At 54.4% G+C, this 27,407-nt stretch overlaps 1 protein-coding gene across 1 annotated transcript in view; it reads left to right on the top strand.

Annotated features, from left to right (window-relative positions):
• CLIP1 (CAP-Gly domain containing linker protein 1) overlaps positions 1-27,407 on the top strand; it is a 73,726-nt gene that overhangs the window by 16,225 nt on the left and 30,094 nt on the right. Inside the window, exons 2-11 of the mRNA XM_090257304.1 lie at positions 5,619-5,812; positions 8,508-9,079; positions 14,567-14,691; positions 15,070-15,292; positions 16,127-16,324; positions 16,820-16,923; positions 18,693-18,753; positions 19,962-19,994; positions 22,805-22,909; positions 26,392-27,336. Coding sequence (XP_090113430.1) covers positions 5,728-5,812; positions 8,508-9,079; positions 14,567-14,691; positions 15,070-15,292; positions 16,127-16,324; positions 16,820-16,923; positions 18,693-18,753; positions 19,962-19,994; positions 22,805-22,909; positions 26,392-27,336 — 2,451 coding nt within the window. The 5' untranslated portion in view covers positions 5,619-5,727. The remainder of the gene's footprint in view (positions 1-5,618; positions 5,813-8,507; positions 9,080-14,566; positions 14,692-15,069; positions 15,293-16,126; positions 16,325-16,819; positions 16,924-18,692; positions 18,754-19,961; positions 19,995-22,804; positions 22,910-26,391; positions 27,337-27,407) is intronic.

The following is a 27,407-nucleotide window of genomic DNA, read 5'->3' on the forward strand; positions in this document are numbered from 1 at the left end:
ATCGGCTGCCTCCGCCTCTCCCTCTCCCACGCCTGCGCCCCGACGGGGGCCCAAGCCCACCACCCAGGCGCATGCCCCGATGGGGAATTGGACTGGCGACCTTTCACTTTGAGGGACGATGCTCGACCCGCTGAGCTGCACCAGTCAGGCCATTTGCTTTCTTTGGAATGAGGAGTCCTTTATGGACTCAGTAGGCGTGTCCCTTTCAAATGCGCTGCTGTGACGGAGGTGTCCCTGAGACGGTGCTTTGGAAATGAGCCGTCCCATACACAGAGGTCGCAGGCACGAAACTGCCGGTTTTAAGTCAAGTGTAGTTACAGGGACAGCGTGTGGCTGCTTCAGATCCGTTGTCATCATTAAGAGCAGTTCTGTGCTTCCAGCATTTGCTCCTACACAGGGAGACTAGGATCGAGTTTTTAGCCTTTGAATTTCCGTCCTCTCTGCAAGGTCTCTCTGGGGAAGGGTCATGGCGATGGGGTGTGAGTGGTGTCAGCGGAGAGGCTGGGCCCGGGGGCCCCTGGAGCTTACTCGGTGGGTGGGTGGGTCGTGTCCTGGGGCAGCCGGAGCGGGGGCCTCTCTGTGTGCCGTGCAGCGTGTCAGAGGGCCCGAGCTGCACCTCCGCATGTGGGGTTCATGACTAGAGTCCTTTTTTCACCCCCTACCCCCAAAGTCTCTGGTGACTCGTGTTTTACTGCAAGTACATTTTTGTATTATCTGGATGCTTCCCAAATTCTTACCTTTATGAGGCGTGTCTTAGGTGGTTGCTGATTACAAAGGGGTGGATGCAGTGACCGGATGTTCTGGGTTTCCTGGCCTCTTCTCCCGACCCCTGAAGCTTTGTTTAGAAGACAGATTTTTATGTGCTTTCCTGTTCAGATACTGGGTAGTGAGAGGGGCTGTAGCTGAAAGGAAAGTGGGGTGCTGGAGCCCTGGCCCCGGGTGGCTCGGTGGGTTGGGCTTCATCCCACAAAGCGAAAGGTCGCTGGTTCGATTCCCGGCCAGGGCACGTGCCTGGGCTGCGGGTTCAGTTCTCAGCAGGGACGCGTGTGAGAGGCAGCCGATCGATGTTTCTCGCCCTCTCTTTCTCCATCCCCCTAAATAAATAAATAAATAAATAAATAAAATCTTTTAAAAAGAAAGTGTGGTGCTTGGATTCTCAGAAATAATAATAGCTAACATTTGCGGTGCTTACCATGTGCTCCCGTGGTTCTTATCACTCTGTCTCCCTGGATGCTGGCGTTTTCCAGTATCTAGTGTGCTAGCTGCTCCGAACTTTGACCTCCTAGAGGGCAGGACACATTTTTTTACCGGGTGCAAGGAGAATAGTCCTGCTTTCAGGAATCCTAACTCAGAGTAAAGCTGACGTTCTCAAGACACGTAAAGCACCCTTCTTATTTTGAAAGCTCAAAGAGGATATGTCTTCTAAGGTTATTCGCTTCCCCAGAATAAATATGTTGCCCGTTAACTTTGCTCTTTAGAGTTACATCACAAACGAGGATAGTACAGTACTGACCTAGTTCAAACATTTTTGCTTATTTCAGGCCTGGCTTTATTTGCCTTTTAAACCTGTAGGTTACACAGAAATAAACAACACGGTTCCCCTAGTGTTGTGTTTACAGCAAAGCTTCCTGTTTGGAGGTGGAAGGGTCGGCCTTTCCAGGAGGAGGAGGAGGAGGAGGAGGAGGAGGAGAGCGGGGCGGGCTTGTGCCGGCGGAGTCAGCCTGGCGCGTCCCCGGAGCGCTTCCCCGCGGCGGCCCGTGGCCGGGGCTCGGAAGTGGGTCGCTCTTCCCGCGTCTCCCGTTAGAGAACATACAACCAAAACGGTAGCTACTCTGGGCTGTTCAGAAGTGGGTTAGGTTCTAGAGAGAAACATTTTATTAGGTTCTAGAGATAAACATTTTATAAGTGGTTCTTACCTTTGAAAAGATACCAGAACTGTGGTATCAGTCAGTGGTGCCCGTACAGGATTCAGGAGCCGCATCTGTACATGTGTCGCAATCCTGCGGTTTGGAAAGTGACATTATAAGTAAAGTGACTTAAGAACAAATGGAAGCTATCCCAGGCCCGAAGTTCTTTCACCAGGGGAGGGATGTTGATTTCTGACAGCCATTTGGATACATTTTCCCTGTGTTCGGGAGCTGTGTATTATTCTCTTTTTGAGGTTTTTTTATTCGAATTTTGGAAATGGCTCATAGCATTTTAGAGCCAAGCCAGTGGAGTATTGAGAGGTCGCTGCAGGGTCACCGACACGGTACAGCTCACAGACTCTCTGAGGGCATCCGTACAAGAGGAGGTGAAAGTGTCTTGCCCAAAGCGGTATTATTCGAATAAACTTACAGATTCCTTACGCGGCCCCTCTGAAGGGCACTCGTTGGCAGGGAGACCGTCCCCGGGTGGAGGAGGTTCTAGAACAGGGCTGTCCTGGAAAACGTTCTGTGACGGTGGCAATGGTTCTGGAAGCCGCCCGGTGGCTCCTGAGCACTAGCAATGGGGCCGGCGTGACCGAGGGACTGAATTTTAAATTCCGTTTCATTCTAAAAGAACTTAAAGTGTGAACAGGGCCTATGGCTGCTGGCTGCCCTCTTGGAGAGGGCGGATCTGGAACGCGGAGCGTGCAGCCCGGCTTGCAGACCCAGGCCAGCCGCGCCCGGCCAGATGGCCCCAGGTATGCAGGCGAGCCTGCCGTGCAGCGTCTGCGCCCGCCTCGGCCTGGGCCCGGAGTCGCAGGGGCGTCTGGGATTGGTCCCGAGTCCAGCGGCGTCTCATCTGCGTGGCCCCTCGAGGGGCGTCCTCACTGAGCTGTCAGCTGAAGGGTTCAGGGCAGAACCTTCCTCTGTAGCCACAGTCTAGCCATCGACGTTAGATGCTCGTGACGCTTCTTGCCTGAAACTGGAGGCCTGCCCTGGCCGCCCCATCTGCTGTCTGCAACCCGCGGTTGGGGTGACACTTGATGAAAGTCTTCTATTGGCCCTGCTGGTCTGGCCAGACTCTGAAACAGACACGTGCGATGAGGGCCGGGCTAGAGGGGACACTGAGCCGTCTTTCAGTTTGCGCCCGTAGGCTCACCAGGCAAAGGCGGCTTTTCATGGGGGTGTAAGGCAGGTAAAACGGGGGGCGCACATCTGAGGCTGACCTGTCTCCAAGGCTCTTTCGAGTCTCCTTTCGGTTTCCTTTTCTAGCTTGAGTCTTACCAGAGTCTTCTGATGTTCGCCAGACTGAGCCTTTCACGGTCTTACCCACAGGCTTTGTACCTGTCCCCCTTCCTCCTCGGTCCCCTGCTCTGCCAGCTCCCGTGCCACACCAGGACCTCCTCGGGGCCCGCTCGGGGGCTGCCCTGCCTGGGGACTGTTCCCTCCCTGCCCTTGTCCTCCCCGCCCTCCCGCCTTCTCAGCCCCTTCCAGGACCTGTTTCTCCTGAATTCTTCTGTTGCGACAGACTAGACGTTTCCCCTTCGTTAAATCTCAGCCACAGGTCCCCACTTTGGAATCCACATCATCGCTCTGGGGGCCCAGGAGCCAGCAGCCTGAAGGTTGCCCAGCGGAAGTCACAACGTTGAGCTGATGGCCGTTCTCGGGGTCCTCGCAGCCGCCTGCCTGTTTCTGAGGCCGCGGCGTTTAAAGAGTCTGAGCTGCGTGGGCTTTGCGGCCGCTGAGCCGCTTCTCGGGTTGGTGTCCACGCCTTCTCTTCCGGGGGAAGTGCGTGACCGGGCCCGAGAATCCGCTGCTTCTGTTGAGGGAAGTGTTTTAAGGAGCAGTTCTCTTTCCTGTCACCGTGACTGTGTTTCCCGGACCGTTGCGCCCCTTTGCGTGTTCTGTCCCCATCCAGCTGATTCTTGTCACCTTTACGGCGCTCGGCCGAGGTGAAGGATGGACGAGACCTGGCGAGGCCCCACGGTGCTTTCTGCGCTTCACCGGCCCCGTCCTCCTCAGATTTTCTGTGCTGAGTCCGGAGGGGGCTCAGCCCGTCCCCGTTCATCCAAGCCAGTGACCCTGCGTGCAGCTTGTAGGCCGTGTGCGGGGAGGGTCCGACAGTGAATGAAGCGGTTTCAAACCTGACTCTTGAGTCAGAAGCCCCCGGCCTGGCCCACGGACTCCCAGCCCCCTGCCGGCACCGCGGCAGTGACGGTGTCGCGGCTGCCGCTGCCGGGGCTTGGTGTTCGCCCGCGGGCCTGGCAGCCACCGGCTCCCGATACACAGCAGCTCCTGCTGCTAATCAGGCTCTCCCGCCAAAGCACACAGGTTACCTTTGACTTCAAAACCCGCGTCATCCACCTCGGACCCTCTGCAGAGGGAGCCCAGCGAGGCAGGGGTGCTGCTTGATTTCCGTTCCTTCTGGTTACCCTTGAACAGAAAAACTTCCATGGCCACAAACTGCGAGACTTAAAACAACAGAAATGCATTGTGTCAGTTCTGGAGGCCAGAAGGTCAAGATGAAGGAGTCAGCGGGGTGGCTTCCTTCCGGAGCTCGGAGGGAGACTGGGTCTCGTGCCTCTGTCCCCGCTGCAGGGGGCGGGCGGCCGTCCCTGGCGTGTCGAGCACTGCAGGCCTGACTCTGTCTCCACACGGCCTCCTCCCAGTCCAGCAGGGACACTTGTCACTGGAGTTAGGGCCCATGTCACACAGGTAATGCAGGGTGATCTCATCTCGAGGTCTGTCACTGAATTGCATCTGCCAAGACTCTTTCCAAATGAGGTCACATTCCCAGGTTCCAGATGGACCTGTCTTGGGGGGAGGAGGACACAGCTCAGCCCACTGCGGGGACCGCGGCAGGTCCTCTGGCCGGGCTGGCCGGGCGGCCGTTGCTCGCGAGGGAGACCGGGTGCGGGAGGGAGGCCTGCGGCTCATCGTCCGGTCTCCGCCAGCGAGGACACGCCGGGGGAGTATAAGTAGCAGTGTTTTCCTCTTCGAGTTGTTTTGACTTTAGGTGTTACGTTTAGAAATATTTTCTCTTGTTCTGGAATCCTGAGGTTGCCTTCCTCTCTTAAAGAGAATGTGCCGACATAGTGGTCTGCCTGAGATCAAACTTGTAGATTCACCTCTGGTCCTGAGTAAGTCAGAAGTTCATTGGTTCTTTTTAGTTGTTGTTTTTCTGTAGACCAAACAAAGATAACTTGCCTTCGCCACGCCCTAGATACGGCTTTTTCTTAGTTTGAACCCTTGTTGACTTTAACATATCCGTGTTTCTATATTGAGTATTGCGTAATCCTGTGGATTTAGAAACTGTGCAGCTAGAATAGGCCCGTGGTCATACAATGCAGGCGTCCAGCAGCGAGTCAAGCAGAACTAAAAGCCCCCCCCCCCCCCATTCAGTCCAGGCCCCCTTCTGTGCCTTGTGTGTTTGTCGGCCCTGGACGGAGCGGGCGTGGGTAGGTTTAGTAAAGAGAAGTGCATCTGTTGCTCCTGTCGGCTACGTGTCTACAGGATCGTGAACGGCTCCTGAATCCATTTCCGCAGCGGGTCGTGTTTTCAGTATCGGGGGTTTCCTAGGTTCCTAGGTTCCGCGCAGAGGTGGTTGATGATAGGAAAGCGCTTAGACTGGGGAAGCCACTTTAACCGTAACTGCTGTTTCTACGTCCTTTCTCCCGGAGAGTCTAAATTCTTCTCTTTTTCTCTCCACAGATTTGACCCGGAGACTGGCTTCCCTGCAGAACCGCCCGCAGCCGGATCGATGGTCGGGGAGAGGTAGGGCCGCCGGACGAAGGACGAGCGGCTCCGGCAGACCGGGGAGATGAGCGTGCTGCGGCCCAGCGGGCTCAAGGTCCCCTCCAAGATCCTCAAGCCCGGGGGCGCGGCCCTGAAGACGCCCGCCGCTGGTAACGCTTTCTGTGTTCCTTACCGCTGAAGGGGGTGCCGCCCTGTGCCCAGACTTCCGTTTGAAAAGTATAAATGGTCCTGATCAAACTTCATGTTCTTGAAAAGATTTGAAGACGTTGTAATGGGCAGAATAGCATGTTACGTCTGCACGTCTTAAGTCAGCGAGGAGTTCGCTTTGCTGTAGGTTATCTTCCCTGAGTTCCACTGATGGCGTGTCAGGCGGTAAAATGGGGGTCAGGTGAAGTACCTTCAGAGTCTGGTCCTCACAGGGATGAGGGGGCTCTTCGGTTTTCCTCCCCGCGTGTCTCCTGAACTCACCTGGGCCGCGGGGGTCCGGGGCCGCGTGGAGGAGACGGAGGCCCGTCGGGCTGAAGAGAGGACATGACACCAACGGAGCGGCGCCGATGTGGGCACCGAGGGCGCAGGCAGGACGGTGACGCCGGCCCAGGTGCTGAGGGAAAGCCACCCCGTCGCAGAGACGGACCCCAGGCCCCCGGCCGTCGCCAGCCGCCACTTCTTCATCCGTCTTCCCTCCTTCTCCACTGATCCGTTGACGATTCGTCGTGATCACTTAGGTCTTTAATGAGAGAGACAGGAGAGAGGGCGTCCCATGCATGCCTTGACGGTCTTCTGACGTGACTTAAACCCGGCGAGACACGTTACGGTGTCAGCCGTCCAGCCTGGTGCCACCATGGCCCATCAAGTCCAGCACCGTGTAGGGTCTCCTAGAAGGGCACCCAGGGGGCTTCCCGGGCGGCGGGGGGCCTTCGTGCGCGTTTGCTTTCCCACTGCGGGGTTCCCCCCGCCCACTTAGAACTTTGCCTGGCACGTCCGTATTTGTTGATTGAATGAGGACGCCAAGTTATTTACATTTTCTGTGTCCGGTAACACCTGGTTTTTATCAGAAAGGCCATCCAACATCTTAGGTGACGGGAACGCTTTACTGATAAAGCCAAGACTTGTGAAGAAGCGGGCTTGTTTCAGGGCTGTTTAGCTTCGAGGGAAGCAGTCAGCCTTGACATCTCCTCCTCCCCGTCCCTCAGAACCCTTCCGCTCTTTAAGACCCCTCTGAATCCCACGAGGCCTTCCATGGGACGCCCAGCCCGGCACTTTGCACGCGCACCCTGGAGCGTGGGAAGTCCTCGAGCCCAGGGGTCACGAGCGGTGTGATGTGGTGTCCCCAGCAGTGCTTGGCACACACTGGATTTTTTAAAAGAGAAAAAGCAGCTTATGAATACGAAACCTGACCTGCTCAGAAGGGAGCAATTGCCCGGGAGCTCAAGGCACTTTCCTGAAGGTCGTTCTTCCGAAGTTCACGCGCGCAGCACCGTGGGATGTGCAAAGCTAGAGCAGACGCTAAAACGCCGAGTAGGCCAGCCCCTCTCTTTGACGGGTTATTTATTATCTGTTCTACCTGAGGTCATCTACTCTCTTCTTAAAAAACAAAACAAAACAAAACAAAAAAACACCCTCCACAAATCAAAGCTCCGCGGTCTCCCTTAGGGCAGCGTAAAGGGACGCTGGGCACCGGCTCTGGGCCAGCTAGACCAGTGCTCCCCGGCCTTTGCACGACTGACTGCTGCGCATCAGCTCTCAGGCCACACGCCTCCTCCTCCGGGAGGCCTTCCCCGACTGCCCTGCCCTGAGGCGCGGTCTCCTCCGCCGCAGTTCGGCTGCCGGCACCTTCTCCCTGACTCCTCGCCTCTGGACTGAGCTGCACGAGGGCACAGACAGTGCTGTCTGGCTCTGTCCCCCGGCAAAGAACCATGCCTGGGACTCGTCCCACGGGCAGCATGAATAAATACATTTTCTCATTGAAGACTCATTTAAAACCCCTCAAGGCAGAGATCAGTTTCCCCTTGTAGAAGCAGCAGTTGGAACCCGGGGGGGCTGTGCAACACCCTAAGATGGCGCTCTGCCTAGTCAGCGGCAGGGTGATTAAGAATGTGGGCTTCCTTTGCCAGTTCATACAGAGTATCTATTGAATGTTCACTGGGCGAACGCATGGATGCATTTCCAGGGTAAATACCATGTTTCTGGCAGCATTTAACGTCCGTCTTTCCCACAGAGTAGAGAGGGCACGAAGTCCCCTGGCCGTCACGGGCCAGATGCTCTCTCTCTCGTCCCACTGGGATTGCCGTCTGCTAGCACAGCAGGGGCTTCACTTGGTTGTCTAGGAGTAACAGGGACAGGGACCGCACGCAGCACTGAAGCCCCGCCTTCCTTCCTCAGACCTACCTGCAGGTCCCTGGTCTGTGGTCCTGGTCTTGTCCGCTGTCACTAGCCACTCAAATGTGGGAACAAAGCCCATCCCAGTGGCCTGAGTGGGCGTTTGCTCGTGATGTCCCGGGTGGCGTAGGGGGGGTGAAGTAAAGAATGAAAGCAGATCCGTGTTATGAACTCGGGGGAAGGACTAGTTTTGTGCTTGTTTGTTTGTTCCGACTGCTTCTGATCTTCATTGCAAATAAGGACTCACGCCCATCAGCCCCTGAGTTAGGCGGCACTGACCGTGACCGTGATGGCCCGAGGAACGCTCGCCTGCTCGCTAAAACAGAAAGAAACACAGGGCACCCCCGAAAGCGCTGTGGCCACGCCCGTTGCTTTTGGCTCTCCCTAGTGTGTTTTCCCCCACCTCAGGAGCGGGCAGCCTGACCATGACTTTGAACCTGCTCTGATCCTTTCTTTTGTTTGCAGTCGCAGCTCCCGCAGAGAAAGCAACACCCGGCGACAAGGTGCCCAGCGCTGCGTCCTCGGAGGCACAGGAGGAGTTCGTGGACGACTTCCGGGTTGGGGAGCGAGTCTGGGTGAACGGAAACAAGCCCGGATTTATCCAGTTCCTGGGCGAGACCCAGTTTGCCCCGGGCCAGTGGGCCGGGATCGTCCTAGATGAACCCATCGGCAAGAACGACGGCTCGGTGGCCGGGGTCCGCTACTTCCAGTGTGAGCCTCTGAAGGGCATATTCACCCGGCCTTCCAAGCTGACGAGGAAGGTGCAGGCGGACGACGAAGCCAATGGCCTGCAGACGGCGCCCGCCTCCAGGGCGGCCTCGCCGCTGTCCACGCCTGCAGCCGGCGCGGCGGTCCCCTCCCCGGCGCCCCCCGCCGCTCTCCCTCCGAAGCCGGCCCAGCCCGCAGCGAAGGAGCCTCCCGCCACACCGCCCATCAGCAACCTTACCAAAACCGCCAGCGAGTCCACCTCCAACCTCTCGGAGGCTGGCTCCATCAAGAAAGGGGAACGGGAGCTCAAAATTGGGGACAGGGTCCTGGTGAGTCCGGAGTCGCCCCTGGTCATCGTGGGGGGCTGGGCTGTCATCCCTGCCGAGTGGGTGAAACACGGGCTCTGGGTCCGCGCTTGGGGGGTGGCCCCTCATCTGTGAGAAATCGCCCAGGTTTTCCAGCCGTTGAGCTTGTCTGGGAAACAGGCTGCAGACGAGAGCCTGGCCCTGCGGCCGTGGCCTCGGATGAGCAACATCTGCAGCGAGCGGCTCTCGTGCCTCCGCCAGGGGAGCTGAAAGAATAGAGTGCGTACCTTTTAACTATTAAGGCTACTTCGCTTGACAAAACAGGTTCGGAAGTCGCCTTGGATGTCTTTGTAGAAGTTAAAGAAAAAATTTTTTGCCTTAAGGGCGCAGAAGAAGCTCTTCCTTCCCACCAGTGCAAGGGAGAAAGAATTGATTCAAGCGCTAGTCACGTAGAGCGCCGTTGGGCTACTAAAACAGCAAGGAGGACGAGGGCAGGTTGGTCCCACCGCTAACGAGGGCACGGTGATTAACGTGGCCCTGGGGAGGAATAGGAACTGGCCAGGCAGAGGGAAATAAAGAGGGGGGAAGCCGGAACGTTCTAGTTCTAGCCAAGGAGAGGGCCGGCTCCTGCGATGGGAAGGGGCTGGCGCATTCCAGGAAGAGGCCACTGTGTGCTCTCCCCGGGGCAGCGAGCGCCTGGCAGAAGGTGGGGCCGTTGCCTAGGCGGGGTCTGCAGCGCCGCCCCCCCAGGGGGCCTGGGGCCTGTGAGGCCTTGGATCTCGTCCTTCAGAGCCGGGAGCCGGTGAGCGAGGCGATGCGGCTGCACGGTGGAAAGGTCGCTCTGGGCTGGACGTGGGCTGACCCTTCCTTGAAGACGTTGGGTGTGGAGGCGCGTGGGGAGCCGGGCTGGCACTGGAAGAGTGGTGGGGCTGGGAGAGATTGGGTTCGTTTATCAATTTCTTTATCTAAAGATGGCAGAGTCCAGAGTGTTACGTCTCCCAGATGAATGGCCTGGAGGAACGGGGTGAAGGCCCAACAGTGAGGGTGGGTCGGCGACGGGGCGCGCTTCCGGGGAGGTGGGAGGAGAGGCCCCCTGAGCACACCCGGGGCCTGACGGGCCTTGATGGGGGGCAAGACTCGCTCCCTTCGTCGGGGAGAAAGAAGGAGACTCTGCAGACGCACGCTGGTGTGCAGAGGTTTGAACGGCGTGTTTCTAGGAAGATTTTAATTCCATGGTCAGAGCGAGCATACAGATTTTATTTGGACCCATGAGAGTCTGGAGTCTTAGGAGTGTGTTATTGGAGATGATAAAATTATTTCCTGCCGTTGGCTAGTATTTCTAGGAGAAGTTACAGGAGTATCACAGAGTCACGGGACCTTAGAGCTGGAAAGGGCCTTTTGGGGTCACTACATGCCTCTTTTCACCGGTAATACTGAATCCCAGAGAAGGAAGGCGACTGACCTGTAGGGCGTGTGGCCGGGGGACGTGGACCCTTGTCTGTCACTATTCCTCTTACCCCCTGTCCCTGGGTTTTCCTGCTTTAATGTGCTGCTCTGCTTAACAGACAGCTCCCACTCAGAAATACAGAGCAGCTGTACTTTAAAAGTAATTGAGTATGGAAATCAGATTTTGAAATCTAAAATGTCTGATTTGAGATTTACCTAATTAAAGAAAAATTCTGTTGGTTACCAAAATCCGAATAGAACTAAGGTGATTAGATCATTGTATGAGATCATCAGTGTAGAATTTTCCCGGTCCCGCTCCTGCCGCCCTGAGCCACGCCGGGGGCCGAGGGGAGCCTGCCTTCTCCACACGCCTCCTCTCCGCAGGGGGAGCAGGCGCAGGGCCGCTGTGTTAGGTATGACGTTCCACCTAATGACTTCTTTAGGATCCAAACACTGGAGCTCCTGAGATGTGACTGTCGCGGGTGCTCTATTTAAAAGAAACATCTCATTTATATTTAGAGACAGGGGAGAAGGGAGGGAAAAAGAGAGAGAGAGAAACGTCCATGTGCGGGAGACACATCACTGGGGTGCCTCTCACTGGCCCCCAGCCAGGGACCTGGCCCGAAACCCAGGCCTGTGCCCTGACCGGCAATAGAAGCCGTGACCTGTCGCAGGATGCCGCCGGCCCACTGAGCCACGTTGGCCAGGGCAGGTGCTTCTGTCTCAAGGAAGGCAGTCAGGGCTTGGGGAAGGTCCCCCTCGTCACTCCCCACCCCCACATGCTCCTAGCCATCAGTGAAGGGACTGAGTTCAGGGAGTGTGCTTTGGTAACATCTGGAGACTCAGGGAGGGTCCGTCAGAGCTGCTTATGACAAGTGCACCTCGTGAATAGTCCACGGGTCTCACTGGTGGAAGTGGCCGCCGTCTGCCTGTGTGCTGGACGGGCCGCTGGGGGCTGATGCTGCTGTTCACTTGACTTACCTCCTTCCAGACTGGGAGTCCCTGGGGCAGCCAGGTACCCTGGGTGCTGCGGAGACAGTCTGGCTGTGTTTCAGGGTGTATTTGGTATTTCTAGGGCGTGACGCCGGGTTCTTGGGAAACGTAACTAACTCCCAACCTTTCTGTGTCCACGTGGATGGGCCTCTGTTCTGCGTTGGGGTCTTCGCTCATGACTGTACGTGAGAAGGAGAATTCAGACCTTTTCTTAAAGTGACAAGCTTTATCTTTCTCTGGCTGCTCCCAGGGCTGTGACGCTGAGACTCTTCCAGTGTAAATCTGTGGGCCTTTCGGATGCTGCCAAAGGAGAGAAACATCTTCCTAATAAAACATACCTGTGTGTATAAGATTTTATGTTTGAACCTTAGATAACGTGTGGTTTGTCTGGCATGTGCTTTTTTGTGTGTTTTTCTTCATTTGTTCAACATATGTTTGTGAGATTTCTTTTTTAACGTATAAATTTAAAACACACACGCAGTGGGGCCATATTATATATGCCCCATTTCACAGTGCACCTCTGGTGTATCTGAGGCATTTCTGGGCTCATACATATGAGTATGGATGTAAAATAATAAGCTGCTGTTTAGGGTCACACTGTTTGGAAGTGTTGCGCCTCATTTAATGACAGACACTTACAGGGTGCCCTCTTTTTCACCCAGAAATAAGCTCATGAGTCATAGGCTATATAGACATTTAAAACTGTATTAGGTATTGCCAAATTACAACCTAGAAAGCTTTTACTCTTTTATATTCTCGCAAAGAGTGTAAGTATGCCTTTTCTCGTGTGATTTCTCCTCTTTTCCTCCGTGCCCTTACCGGTGCCTTAGAAATCCCAAAGCCACGTGTCAGATTGTGACATTGCACTTCTATTGGACATTTATTTGTCATCTGCCTGGGGGTGGGAGGGCCCTGCTCTGAGGAAGCTGTTCTCCACCGTGGCCTCTCCTTGCCTTGGTTGCTGGCACCGTAATTAATAGAAGGAGCTGTCACGTGCGGGCCAAAGCCGAGAAGATTCCAGATGTTCCCATTATGTCAGAAACTCTTCCTGGAGACCTTGGCTGACTGCTGAGATCTTCTCCAGCACAAGAGGTTTCCTGTAGCCTGATTCCTTTGCCCTGAGGGCTGCTGCCGACTGGAATGATGTTTTCTGAAATTAGTTTTGATTTTTCTCATTTTCGGCTTCCGGAAGCCTTCGTTCTTACTCAGCAGAGCCTTGGAGGCTCTCTAGGGGGGAACACAGAACCTCGCGGTGCTGACGGCAGCTGGGCCGGGTTCAGCAGTTAGACCCCCCAGCCCACCGGTGCTGCCAGCTCCTCCCCTTGCTCGGTGCCCCCCGCTCTGCGCCCACTCTGTGCCGGGACAGTGCTGCGGGTGTCCCCACTCTCCTCCTCAGGCCCGGGGGCGTGCAGTCGCCCGGCCACCTGTCCGCGAGCTCAGGCCTTTGGTTTCCCTACACCCTCTCCCCCCGCTCTGATGGCGGACACCATCACCATCACTTGGACCTCCAGACTGTTGTCCATGCTGCTGGCCCGGCGTCTCTCTGTCCCTGTTCCCACAGCCTTTTCTAGAAACCTCTTAACATCACTGGTTACTGGAATTATTTGTTTGAATGTCTCTCTCCATCAGTGGCCAACACCGTGTTCTGTTTCTGTCTCTGTATCCGTAGGGCCTCAGCACTCAAGAATTAATATATTGAATGAATGGCTGAGAACTTAAAAATCGGTGTTTTGCGAAAGCCTGAACCGCAGCTAGGTCTTCCTCCAGTTGAGTTTCTAGTTTAAGTTCATCTTGTCTGCAGCAGCGATGTCTGATGTTGGCTCAGGCTGGCCACAGTGTCAGGGCGCCCCTTTTGCACAGGCAACTGTAGGTCCCTCAGACACCAGTCAGAGTGTTGAAAGCTCAGAAGAGCCAGACGCAGAAGTGGCCTTGGCAGGGTGGGCGCCCGGCTGCTCGTGTGTCCGGGACCCCTGCGCTCGCCATCGGGCGCTGCCGAGCTGCACGGGGGCGACGGTCGTTCGTTCTCACAGCGGCCCCATCGTGACCCCTGCTTTACGTGTGGGGCAGCTTGCCCAGTTAACAAGCCGGCATCCGAACGTGCCCAGCGCGCGCGGCCGTGCTGGCGGGTTTCCCCCTTTGCCGGCCCCTGAGCCCCCACGGACAGCCGCAGTCAGAGGCCGTCCTTCCCCGTGAGTTGGTTGGCATGGAAAAGGGGCCTTGTCTCTGTGGGCCCCACAGAGAGGCTAGGGTTAGGGTTCGTGTTAGGGTTGGGGTTCACCTTTCACGTACTCAGCGAGGCTTCGTCGAGAGCTCTGCAGGGCGCATCCTGGGTGGCATTTCCTCCAGCTCTGTCTTTCCTGGGGACGCCTTTCGTGACACCAGCATGCGCTCCCATCACCCTTCCCGTGCCTGCCCTGCGTGTGAAGTCCTCTTCCTGTGTTAGCCCACACAGTGGCCGGGATAAAGCGCCACGCATTTATAGAGATAACTGAACAGTTCGTGTAAAATAACATGTGAAGGAGAGTCACGTGATAGCCGGGAAGAAGTGGAGAGCCTCACAGTGGGGAGTAAAGAGTTTACGGTTACACGCGACATCCAGGACAGGGGCCGCAGGCCGGCGTGTGTGGGTGTGGGCGTGTGTCCTGCCCGTGGAGGCGCTGCTGACCTCCACGGGTGGAAGCCATAAAGGAGGCTGAGGAAGCAGCTGTTACGGGGCTTACGGATGGATTTGGTTTTTCTGAAGGATGTGGGGGTTTCACGTTTGCAGCAAATATTTGCTTTGGAGCAGGAAGGTCGCTCTGCATTGTGAAAATTATTTTTCTAAAGGGCACAGTGTGGCGGGCAGCCTTAACAGCTCGGACACAGGCCGCTTCATCACGGGGGGTGTCAGGTATCCAGTCACGTTGGCAGCCTCAGCCCCCTGGTCGCCTTGGCCGGCCGCCGGAGGGGGCAGGGCAGGGGGAGGAGCCCGCGGTCAGCGGTGCCGGCGCGGCGCTCCGTCCTTGTTGGCACCGCCGAGGACCCGCCGCGGGATCCCGCTCGTCTCCGCGCTTTAACGCTCCCTTCCTCCAGGTTGGCGGCACGAAGGCTGGCGTGGTGCGCTTCCTCGGGGAGACGGACTTCGCCAAGGGGGAGTGGTGCGGCGTGGAGCTGGACGAGCCTCTCGGCAAGAACGACGGCGCCGTGGCGGGAACAAGGTGTGTTCGGGGCCGCGCACCGGCCCGCCTGCGCCCTGCGCGCGATGGCGCCCCGGCAGAGTCCACGCGTCGTGCCCCGCAGCGCCCTTCGTCCGGCAGGGTTGTCTTAAGTGGGGTCACTGGGGGGCTGTGCGTTTGTTTGTCTGGTGGTGGAAATATTTGTTTATTCCCATTGTTCCCTTAGCAGCAGATGAGTAATCCCGTCCCTGTGCATCACGCTGTTATTTATGAGGTTATTTATCCGCTGCGTGCTGGGCGCCACCCCAGGTGGGACTGGCGGCAAACCGGTCACATCCTGGGAGTTAGAACTTTTGCTGTATCGGCGTTATTTCTCGTAATTAACTCTTGTGTGTCTGTCCTTGCTACTGTCCTCTAAAGGTACTTTCAGTGTCAGCCCAAATATGGCCTCTTCGCTCCGGTCCACAAAGTCACCAAGATTGGCTTCCCGTCCACCACGCCAGCCAAAGCCAAGGCCGCCGCGGTGAGGCGGGTGATGACAACCACGCCCGGCGGCCTGAAGCGCAGCCCCTCCGCGTCCTCGCTCAGCTCCGTGAGCTCGGTGGCCTCCTCCGTGAGCAGCAAGCCCAGCCGCACGGGACTGGTAAGCCTCCCCGCATCCCGCCTGCGTGTCTCTGCCTCCCGGGCGCGGGCGGCGCACCTGCTCTGCCCCGGGAAACGCTCCTCGTCTGCTTCCCCGGCGCTGAGGTTACGTGCAGCTTGTGAAAGGGCCTTGCACGTTTCCTGAAATAAAACTCTAGCAAGAAGACAGGTTTTAAAATCAAGTTTTTAACAACCCCTTTCAGATCCTGGAGGCTTTAAGATGGAAATTAGGGAGATCCTTTTCCTCCAGGATTGTAGATCTCTTTGTCTTTTATTTCGAACCATGTTAGGATCTAAAGTATCTTGAGAAAAAGCCATGTTCTTAGAATTTTAACAGTGAAACAGTCTAACCCACTGAAAACAGAGAGCGTGTGGGGTCCTCCCGTCTTGGGCCAGAGGACCCAGAGCAGAGCATCTGGAACGTGAAAGGGTGCTTGGACAAGCTACTTTTTGTTTTGTCTTTTCTGTCCGTCTACTCCCCACACCCCTCTCGGCCTGCCCCCTCTCCCCCACCTTAGGTCACTAAAAACAGAGGAGTCAGAGTGACAATGGGCAGCCTCTCATTCTGGTTGCTAACCTGTGTTCTGTGAGGGTCCAAGCAGTGACTTTGGGGCTTCGTCCCCTGCCTTTAAGTTTAAAGTGAGGCAAATCCTGTTTAAATTTGAAATGGCAGCATGAGACTGTCCTCTGGCCTGACGCCTCTCCCAGCCACCGGCCGGCCTGGGAGCCGGGACGCGCTTTTGCTTGGCCGGGGAGGCGCCCACCCGCATGCCTCGCTCCCCCGTGTCCCTCGTAGCCTCGTCGCCGCCCCTCACGACTTTAACTTTCTTTGCAGTTGACGGAAACCTCCTCGCGTTACGCCAGGAAGATCTCCGGCACCACCGCCCTCCAGGAGGCCCTGAAGGAGAAGCAGCAGCACATTGAGCAGCTGCTGGCCGAGCGGGACCTGGAGAGAGCGGAGGTGGCCAAGGCCACGAGCCACGTCGGGGAGATAGAGCAGGAGCTGGCGCTGGCCCGGGACGGACATGACCAGGTGACGTCTGGTGCCGGCCTCGCTGCGGAGGTGGTGACGGGTTCTAACCTGAGGGAGGAGGCTGGATAGCCACGCGGTGCCTGGAGCCGGGAGCTAGTCTTGGGAGCCCTACGAGTATCTTTGCTGGGCTTGTTTGGAAGCTGTGGCCCGGGTGCCAGTTTGCATCATCATCAAGATGCGGCCCTGTCCTTCTTGCGTCTCCCGTAGCCTTTGGTCTTGACGTCTGGGACCTTTGGCCTGAGTTTGGTAGCCCGTTTACGAGGACGGGACCCATGTTTTGTAGATAATCCTTTGTGTGAGGTTCAGCATCAGGACCTTCCAGGAACACTGTCGAGAATAAGCTATGAAAGGCCGTGGCCCGCGCATTCACGTGGACAGGTGTTAGAGTCACGCCGGCCCGCTGTGGGGCCACTTCGCTGTAGCTCTCTGGGGGCGTCCCCGGGCCTGGGGGTGGGGGGCAGAGCAGGCCGCTCACGGACACCCTTACCTCCCTAGCACGTCCTGGAGCTGGAGGCCAAGATGGACCAGCTGCGAGCCATGGTGGAGGCTGCCGACCGGGAGAAGGTGGAGCTTCTCAACCAGCTCGAAGAGGAGAAGAGGTGATCCTGAACTGCTCCCTGGCGCACGCGGCCTTGTATTTGAAGCCACCACCTTGCCCTTCAGCAGCCACGTTGGCGTCCCCCCTTAGAACCAAAGGAGTGGCCGGGAACTAAGTCTCCGTTCCATGTGACGAGGGTTTGCTTTGATGCGGCCCCTTCTGAGTGGTTTGGAATCATCTAAACGTAGCCTGAGTCGCTGAACAAATACTTACTGGGCACCTACTGTGTGCCAAGTGTCCCCTGGAGGATAACCTTATCCTTGCAGGAGGATACGCTGGGTCCCCGTTACCTAGGGTTGAAGGAACACCTTCCGTCTAGCTAATAAAACTGTATTATGGCTGATGGGTGATGATAAGGCCCCTTCCCTTGAGAAACTCAGTGCCTTATCAGGGAAACAAGACTCACGTGACGCAGTTAGAGGATTACCCAGGTCAGGAGGAACTCAAGCGCTAAACAGAGAGAGACAAAGAAGCAAGTCCCATTCTTAAAAAAGGTCTTTTGAGACCGTTAACAAACAGTATGGCCTAAAAAGTGTCTTCGTGGAAACCGCGTGAACATCTCCGGTTGTGGGGTGTCTGTCCTCTGTTGGTGCCCTTAATGCCATCTGCCATTTCTGATGGCAGCGACTTAGGTCCCTCGTAACCTCACGTAACTGTGCTCAGGACAGCTGTAGGCGCTGCCATGGTAAGGGGACAGCACCTGGAGGCAGGACGCTGTGTCAACAGGAAACGGCTTTCCCGTAGGAGAGAAGGCCACCGCACAGGAGGATTCCTCCTCGCGTCCTAAACGCGGCTACAAGTGACAAAAGAGGGTGACGGGACCCCCCTGCCCTTTGCTCTGCCCTTAGACCTGCTCTTGCCCTGCGGACGCCGGGCCGAGGGACGTCCCCCCGGCTCTGCTGGAGCTCAAGGACTTTCACCTCCTCCCCATTTGACTCAGAACTTTGCATTCTTAATTTTGCTGGAAATGCTAGTGAGTTTGAAAGGTTTGTTTTGCGTGTAGGTCATGCCCTTTGTCCGCCTTTCTTCCTCCTCTCACACCCAATTTTGTAAACATTCGAACGTGGATGTTACCCAGATTTTCTGTCTTCAAAATACCATATTTCATTGACTTTCTGAGGGCATTGATTGAAACCCAGATTTTGGAATGTGAAAGAAATGGGCATTTTGGAGGCAAATAGGGTCCTTGACGGCTTCTCTGCCCGTGTTCCCAGCCTTGTCCTCCCAGCCGGGACAGGCACTAGCCCTGCCCGGGGCCTTTGCGTGGCTGCCTGCCCGCCTCGCCCATCGCTGGCGTGGGGCAGAATGGAGAGAGGCTGGTTTCCCGTGCCGCTTTCCCCGCGTTCTGTTACGGGAAAGTGGCAGCGACAGGCTTGCCCTCTCAAACCTGTGGCTATGGAATTGGACCTCCCTTCCCATCAGGCAGAGCTTGTCTTGGTGAGATCCATTCTGGTGGTTGTGACCGAAGGAACCCAGCGATTGTTCTCAGCTCCCACCTCAGGCCCTCTGGGTGCATCCCTGGGGAGAACAGAGCCTCCTGGGTAGGAAAGAGCTCTCAGGCCCCCAAACCCAGGCTCAGCTGCGTTCATTTCCTGTTCCTCTAAGGCATTTCTTTGCCCCTCAGCTGCTGACCTCCCCAGGGTGTTCATTGTGGCCACGCACGCACACACACACACACACACACACACACACACACACACACTTTTTGGGAGAGGTAGACGGGTTCCTTTGTCACTTTCCTTAGTACGTTGTCTCGCTTCTGTTCCGCAGGAAGGTTGAGGACCTTCAGTTCCGGGTTGAGGAAGAATCGATTACTAAAGGCGATCTTGAGGTAAAACCCCTCCAGCTCTCTGAAGCGTTCATGGGTCCCAGTGTTCAGAAACGTGGATGAAGTCATTGTGCCAGCTGACGTGGCCGGAGCAGGCCACAGAGGGAGTGGCCAGCGCAGCTGGAGACGCGCTGAGCTCACGGGGCCCCCGGCCGGTGACCACGCCGTCCCGCCTCCGTGGCCCCGGAAATTTTTTAAATCTTCACTGCTGTTTGCCTGTGCTTTGAAATTCAAAAATTGAATTGGAGTTAATTGAGTCATAAATCTGGCAGTGTGTCCTAAGTGAGACTCTGGACATCCCTCTGATGACCAGAGGTGGCATTCCTCGGAAGGCGCGTTTTTCGCTCCATCATGATGCCCCAAACAAAGCTGCTTGTTTTTCAGATGAGCGGGATAAATGTTTTATAACCCTGCAAAAGGAGGAACTATGTGTTCTAGAAGCTGTTTTTTGTTTTTTTTTTTTTTTTAACTGATTACCAGGAAGAAAAAAAAAAAGCATTATTTATATTTTAGCTTCTTTTACTTCCATGGTATATTTGAGATTTTTCTTTGCCACCAAGTGTCGCATCACATAACAATAGTTTGGATGCTTTTCAAACCACTGCCAGATATGTGACAAATGAAATCATTAAAAGTTTCAAATTTGACAGATTTTGGGGACTTTAATCTGTAATATTTCAGTAAAAATTGCCCTTTTCTTCTGTGCAGGTGTCAGAATGTACATTTTTGCTAACATTACAGTTTGAGGGTCTCTTGACTTGCCCACACCATACTTAAGGTTCAAAGGCCCTTCCAAGCAGGAACCCTGATTTCTTTGGAAAGAAATGTATCTTTATCGTTAACAGAAAACAAGGGAAATTTTTTTCGAGTTTTAGTTTTATAAGGCCCAGGGCTCAATGGGTTATTAATAAAAATTCTTCACTCACTTCCTATACAGGTACATTTTTAGTTTCCTTTTGTGTTACTCTCATCCATTTAGAAATACCCAGAGTCTTTATCTAACTCATTTGCAATGCAGCCCAGGGTGTGGGGGGAGAAGCAGATTAAAATGTTCACATCAGCCCTAGGCTCGTAGGTAGTCTGTCTGTAAACTTGGTTGAAATTAGGTGGTTTTTTTGTTCGTCTGTTTGTTTTGAAACTCTTAACATATAGATGCTTTAGTCGACTCTCTCTTCCGTCAGTGGTTTAATTTTTTATTTTCTTACTGATAGCAAAAGAGCCAGATTTCTGAAGATCCCGAGAATGTAAGGGCACTTTGCTGTGTGGATCTTGTCCTCGTTAACAGATTGATTACAGATTAAAATGCTGATTGATATACTCAAATACTAACTGCATACCTGACCCCCAGACGTTGGCTTTCATATTCCTGCGCATGTGGCTTTCAGAGCAGTTACCTTTGTACCCCACAGGGATTGTGTGTTCGTTTCTTTGACGTACAGGCATAGGTTCAGTTGATAAAGGATTTTGTCTGGGGGCCTGGCCATCACTTAACTCACGATGCCCCCTCATTTTAATAGGGTTCTTCTAAAAGAGACGATGGCCGAGTGAAGCATAACACGTATCAGATGAAGGAGTTGCAGAGGTTCTGGGGGAAGCTTTCCCACGTGGTCTCCTGTTATTTATTCCAGGCAGGGAAGGCACTCGGGGAACGCGGACGGATCGGTGGCCTTTGGGTCGAGGGCCCTCTGCTGGCCGGGCCGGGCCGGGCCTTGCTGCTGACTGGAAGTCGAACTAGGCTTTGGTTGAGAGGCATTTATGTCCCCTAGTGTTTGACACCAGAGACTTGCCAATTATTATTTCAGAGCGAGGTTTTCCGGGTAGCAGGGCTCCTAGGCGCGGGGATGTTTTTCTCTCCCTCCCCCGCTCTGCCTAAGGTCAGACACCCTGCTCAGATCGTACCAGAGTTAGCTTGGAACCCGGCTTCTCAGGGCCCCCTGGCCAGCTCTGATGCCCACTGACAGACGCCTGAAGACGTGTCAGGTGGATTGACCCCCCGCCCCCCCCCCCAGGGAACACGATTAAAACAAAGACCGCTCCCTGCCACCGCCTGCCTCCCGGCAGCTGCAGGAGACAGCCCGAGGCTGAGCGCTGAACGCAGACTCCGTTCGCCACGTCCTTTCTGCGCCACTGCTGCAGTGGCCTGGGTCTCCGCTGTCCGTCCCACACGGGCTCCCGCCGCGTCCGATGTCAGTCTGCATGGGGTCCCCGCCCGCCTCCCTGTGTGCTTCTGGCAGACCCCCTGCTTTCCCGCTCGGCCCCGGCTCGGGGTTGCCCTCTGGGGATCCGTGTCTCAGTCTAAGGAAGGAGTCGTCTAAAAAAAAGGGCCGTCCTGCTTGGGGTCACGTTTTTACTGCGCACCCGGCCTGGAAGCGGGTCACGAGTTCCCTTGCCGGCGGCTGGTCAGAGACAGTGATCGCGTCCTGCCACAGGCCCCTGGAAGATTCGGAAGGGGGAGAAGACCACATTCCATAGGTGTTGGCTTTTTACCCTGAAGTGGGGACCCTTCCCCCACGGGACACTGATCTCAGTACCCAGAGGGGGAGAGAGGCTTTGCTGCCTCCCGCTCTGAGCCTCCGTGCTGGAGGTCGTGACCACAGCGGTCTGGGTCTGGATCAGAGGTGTCCCTTGTCAGAGCACGTAAGTGGAACGCCTGTCTAAGGCACATGGACGAAGGGGACTATCCAGACCATGCGGTTTTAATGTTATTTCTGTGGCGCGTACGAGGTGAAGCAGGTGACATTCCACGGTGACTTACACCTGGTTCACGAGCAGAGGGAGCTTTCGAATGTATCGCGTCTTCAAGAGCAAAGGTGTGTCGCACAATCCGCCTTCCGCTGAAGCTCTGCACCACTTTTTGTTACTCTGTGTAGAGTTTGCTGCCATTTTCTCCTCGCCCATAGTAGCCCAGACGCATAAACCTGACCAGTTAGAACCACGGGGTATTTAAGTTAATACTAGTACAAGTGACTAGACGCTTCTGGGAATAGGTCTCTCGGTGGTTTTTATCAGTTGGTGATGCTGGACCTCTCGGGTGGGAGAGGTGAGTCAGAGGGAGGTCCATTCAGACGGATACCGAGTTAATTTAAGATTCTGCTGTGCTCAAACCTGCTAGGAAGAGATCACCCTCCAGGCTCTCCATCAGCTTTCGTCTGAGTGAGTGAGGACGGGGACCCTCAGAGGGTCTGAGACACGCAGGGTCTCAGCAGCTCCTCCTGTGTGGCGCTCAGGCTCATGCCTTTGTGGCGAGTGACCACGTCTTACCTCTGAGCTGACAGGGACATCTCAGCAGCCAGGGCAAGAGTCCCGTTCTGGCCAGACTGTTCTCCTGCTCTGAGCCTCAGGCCTGGAGACGCGGAACACAGTTATTATTGAATTATCTTTTTGTAAATGTAATTTCCTTTTTTTCTCGGGCGACGCAACGCCCTCAGAAAAGCCACTGTGGGAAAGCAGTGAGAGCCTTGCCGGTGCTCCCCTGCCAGATGGGCGGTGTTGCCCGGGCCCGGCTTCTGGGCTCCCTTTGCGAGGCGTCAGGCCTGACCCTCATTCACATCAGGCTCACGCCCGAGTGCAGGGCCCTGCTCCGGGGATGCACTGCACACACACAAGGTTTACAGCATTCCCTCTTGCACGCCGAGGTGGTAGCGATCCTGCTGTCAGTCTGCTTTTTAAAGTTACCGGGTCAGTTACATCCACGTGAACGTCCCCTAGCCGTTGTGGGGGAGGAGGGAGGAGAAATGGTAGTTTAGAGGAATATTAACGAGTCTAATTTGTGCTGATAACCGCCACTTATCAATATAACTTATATTTGCTGCATGCCTCTGACACTCCCGCCCCCCGGCCTCGTGTGTTTCCACGCCTCTGTCCGGTAGTCTAGCTCATCCCCTCCCCCCACCGCCTCATCTCACCTCCGTCCTCCTCCCGCCCCCGCTGCCCGTCTTGTCCATCGTCCGGCGGAAGGCACCGGTGGCTCGGCCTGCATGCCGCTGTCCCTCCCCTGTGCTGGCATGTCACGGTGGCACTCTTGTGTTCTCTTCCTCTTCCTTTTCGCTGACAGACGCAGACCAGACTGGAGCATGCCCGCATTAAGGAGCTTGAACAGAGCCTGCTCTTTGAAAAGACCAAAGCTGAGAAACTCCAGAGGGAGTTAGAAGACACTAGGGTATGCTTTCCGCCGCTTCCCGAAGCCGACCCGCGCGTGTGAGTGGCGGACACCCCGGCGGCGCCTTGCCGCCGGCCGCAGCCTCGGCCCAGCGGTTCGCCCTGAGCGTGGTCTCGGTGCCGTCCGCGAGCGTGGACGGCTGGGTAGGCGCGGCAGCTTTAGATCAGACCTTTTGTCCGAGGTAAAGACTCAATGCTTTGCTTAACCCGACCAAGATCCAGACCGGACGCTGGGCAGCTGTGCGCGCGGCGTGGACACCGTGAAATCCGTCTCTGCCGTCCTCTTCCTCTCACGGCCCTCGTGACTGGGGCTTTGGAGAAGTTTTTGTCGGTGTTTGACCTTAGCTCTCCTCTCCTGCCTTCTCCCCCGGCCTGTTGGGGGAAGGGAATTGAAACATTGAATTCCTTTTCGTGAGAGTGAAGGACTTTCACCCCAGTTACCTTCCTTTTTTCTCCCAGCCAGGTCTCTCTTTGCATTTCCCTCCTTTCTGTCCCCCAGGAGGTTACAATCTCAGCCGTCAGGAAGGAAACGTGCGCTGGGCACAGAACGGCTCCTGCCCCCAGGCCCCTTGGAGCCATTACAGCTGTCACGCTTTTGCTCGCGGATTTATGAAACACTGTCACGGGCACTAGCCTAGGCTCCCCACCGCCGCAGGAGGGGGCAGGTGGTATTGGCCCCGTTTTACAGACGAGGACACTGAGGCACAGAGAGGTTAAGCAATTTGCCTAAGGTCACACAGCTAATAGGTGGAGCCAAGAATTGTGCCTGAGCCATTTGGCCCCAGAGTCTGTGCCCTTAACCACACGGAGTCTGTCTGTTATGGAAATAGTTTTGTGCTGAAACATTTAAGGAGTACTCTGAGTCATTTACATGGAACAAGATGTGTATGTAGACATACCTTTTAAATCGTGCATTTGATTGTCGATGGCTGAATTGCCTGGATCCTTAAATTTAAAATATCAAAACATTGCTCTATCTCTGATCAAATATTGCCACACTGATTTTTTTCCTTTTAAATTATTAATATTTTTAGAAATTTCTCTTGTTGAGAAATCATTGACTGATTTAAAAATCTACATACTTGAGTGATTTCTCTTCTCTAAATTGTGTTTTTATTTTTTATGAAAAAAGAAAATGGTCTCAGTCAGCCTCAAAACTAAAGCTCTCCTGTGCACTTGGTAAGAAAAAAGTCCTGGTAGTTTGGTGGTATCTCTTCATTACTCGAGAGCCCAACTTGGCCTGGGAAATAGAAGGGACTGAGAATAAGATCGTTGGAGTAGGGCATTGTTTTCACTTCTGAACTGCTCTCCCAAACTGCTTCATCAGCGAATAACTTTGATGCCTTTTTATTTTATTTGTCTGGCTGCGGATAAGAAGGCATCTGTTCACAGCATGGGTTATTCACGTATTTCAGAGTCAAGCTATTATTTTTCTGTAACAAGTCATGTCTTCTGCTGAACCCCACTCTCAGTGTGTCAAGTGTGGAACCAGCCAGGGACCTGTAAAGGTCTGCACCACGTCCCTGCCTTGCAGGAAGCGCTTTGGAATCCCTCTACCCCAGAAGTCCAGTTTGTAAACCGTTCTGCTCAGTGCTGTAGAGACATGAGCAAGAATAAGAAATGGGACCTGACTTCCGGCCTCAAACTACCAGGAGAGGCAGACCCGTAGTTTTGCCTGAGGGCAAACCTTGGGAAATAAAATAAAAAACAGAAGTGCTGCAAAAATTCTGCCTAAAGCAAAATCGCTTGTCATTCCCTTCCCTTATTTTTTTACGTGGTGTTTCCTCGGTGTGACTGTTTTGCTCTGACCAATTCCAAGCTATTGTCCAGTTGGACTTACTGACGTCATAGACCTTGTAGCAATGGGGTGTGTTAATGTTTTGTGATAACAAACTCTTGAAATACCCCATCGCGCACTCCTGAAAAGGTATGTTAACGAATGAACATCTTTAACCTGAAGCAGCAACCGCAGTCCTCTCTGAAATATTTAATGGCTTGATTAGGCCGTTTTGGAGACCCGAGTATGTGCTTTTCCCATCCTTTTGTGGACATCTTAGCCTTCGTCACTTTCACAGCTAGTAGGTGGACAGAGGATTTTCTGTCCCCATAAAGGCACCATGGGAGGGAGTTGTTCTCTGGGAGAGTTTTGATCCCCGAAGTCTGGGACTCCCTGGTGTGTTTCACTCACGCTCCCTTCTATTTCCCAGGCGAGTCCAGAGGCCGCCATTTCCCACGTTTCATATAGTAAGCTGACTGCCTACAGGTAGCAGAGGGAGAGAATTTCCTAGGAAAAGAAGGGCACAGGTTATAAAAGTGTTTTTTCTAAGTCCTGAGGTGTTTGTTGAAAAGAAGCAGGTTCCTGGGTCCTACCCCGGAGCTGAAATAGAATCAGAACGCGCAGGCGTGACCGGGGACCTGCATTGCAGACCTGCCACCCAGGTGACGCATGCACCTGTGGTCTGAGAACCACTGGGTTAGGGGGACGAGAGGTGTGCACCCACATGCTGACAGACTTAGAAAACCCAAAAGGGGGGTGCTCTATGGGATGCTTATATGTCACTGCAGGTAAGTGGTCATTCTCCCGTTATTTTTTTTAAAAGTTAGTAAATTAGCTTATCGTTCAGTTGAGGTTCTTACTCTACAGTTGATGTGATAGTCATTGAAACATTAGAGGTAATTTTACCCCATTGACACCGGTGCTATTCTGTAGACGCATAATACGAGCCACATATATAAATAAATAACTGAAAATTTTCTGCTACGCACATGAACGTTCTTTTTTGAAAGATAAAAAGAAACAGGTAAAATTAATATATTTTATTTAAACAAATGTATCCAAAATATTATCATTTCATCACGTAATCAATACAGAATTCTTAACAAGATATTTTATGTTCTTTTTTCTCCAAGTCTTCAAAATCTGTCGTGTATGTCACACTGACAGCCCCTGTCACTTCCAGTGAGCGCCCGATTCACGTGCTCAGTTAGCCGCGCGCGGCTACTGGCTGCTCCCCTGGACGGCATGTTCTTGAAAATCATCCCAGTCAGATCGAGACGCATTTATTGAAGTGGGGTGGAAAAAACAGGCAGAATAAGAAAGATCCTTTCTTCCCACAAGCGGATACATTTGAAAACTTTGAAAGTTACTGTTTCTGGTAACTTCTTATCAGTTAATGGGTATTTCCCCTGATGTAAGCTTCCTTGGAGGAAAAAGAAATAGTTTTGGAGTTAAATGCAGTATGAATTTTAGATTTTTTTGCAAATCCAAATGGTGGAAGTTTGCCAAAGATTTATAGTTTTGAATTGGAGCTGCCAAAACTGGGCTTAAGCCATGATCATAGTTAGAGGTAGATTAACATGTAGACATTCGGGGTAGTTGGCTGCCTTGAGATGGGGTCATGATGTAAGAGCTTCAAGGTTAAAGCAAAGCATCAGTGATTCATCCTTTAAATGATCTCTCTTTCTTTGGGCTGCTGTCCGTAGGTGGCGACGGTGTCAGAAAAGTCTCGTATCATGGAGCTAGAGAAGGACCTCGCGTTGAGAGGACAGGAAGTAGCCGAGCTGCGGAGAAGGCTGGAGTCCAGTAAGCCTGCGGGGGACGTGGATACGTCCCTGTCTCTTCTGCAAGAGATCAGCTCTTTGCAAGAGAAGTTAGAAGCCTCCCGTACTGACCACCAAAGAGAAGTCGCGTCCCTGAGAGAGCAGGTGGGAGCCCGGGAAGAAACACAGCAGAAGGAGATCCGGTCCCTTCAGGCCGCCGCCGAGAAGCTTTCCAGAGAGAACGAGTCGCTGAGGAGCAAGCTGGACCACGCCAACAAGGAGAACGCGGACGTGATCGCGCTGTGGAAGTCCAAGCTGGAGACGGCCATCGCGTCCCACCAGCAGGCGATGGGGGAGCTGAAGGCGTCCTTCAGCAAGGGCGTGGGGACGGGGACGGCGGAGTTTGCCGAGCTCAAGACCCAGATCGAGAAGATGCGGCTGGATTACCAGCGCGAGCTAGAAGACTTGCAGCACCAGCGAGACTCCGAGCGGTCTGCTCACGCCCAGGAGGTGGAAGCCGTCAGGACTAAGCTGCTGACGGTCATTAAAGAGAAGGAGAACAGCCTGGAAGCCATCAAATCGAAACTGGACAGGGCAGAGGAGCAGCACCTCGTGGAAATGGAAGACACCTTGGGCAAATTACAGGACGCTGAGCTAAAGGTAAAGGAGCTGGAGGGCCTGCAGGCCAAATGCCGTGACCAAACCCAGGTTATTGATAAGTTTACGTCCCAGCTCAAGGCTGCTGAGGAGAAGCTCTTGGATCTCGAGGCGCTTCAGAAGGCCAGTTCCGAAGGTAAATCGGAGACCGAGAGACTTAGGCAGCAGCTTGAGGCAGCTGAGAAACAGATTAAAACTTTAGAGACTGAACAGAGTGCTGAACGTGGCAAGGTGTGTATGGCCGCCCTCCGCCTTTTCCTTTTCCATCTGTCGTCCTTATTTCGCATTGTACGTTATTTTCG

This window comes from Furipterus horrens, unplaced genomic scaffold (genome assembly GCF_987537825.1).
Source record: "Furipterus horrens unplaced genomic scaffold, mFurHor1.1.pri manual_scaffold_11, whole genome shotgun sequence".
Taxonomy (NCBI): domain Eukaryota; kingdom Metazoa; phylum Chordata; class Mammalia; order Chiroptera; family Furipteridae; genus Furipterus; species Furipterus horrens.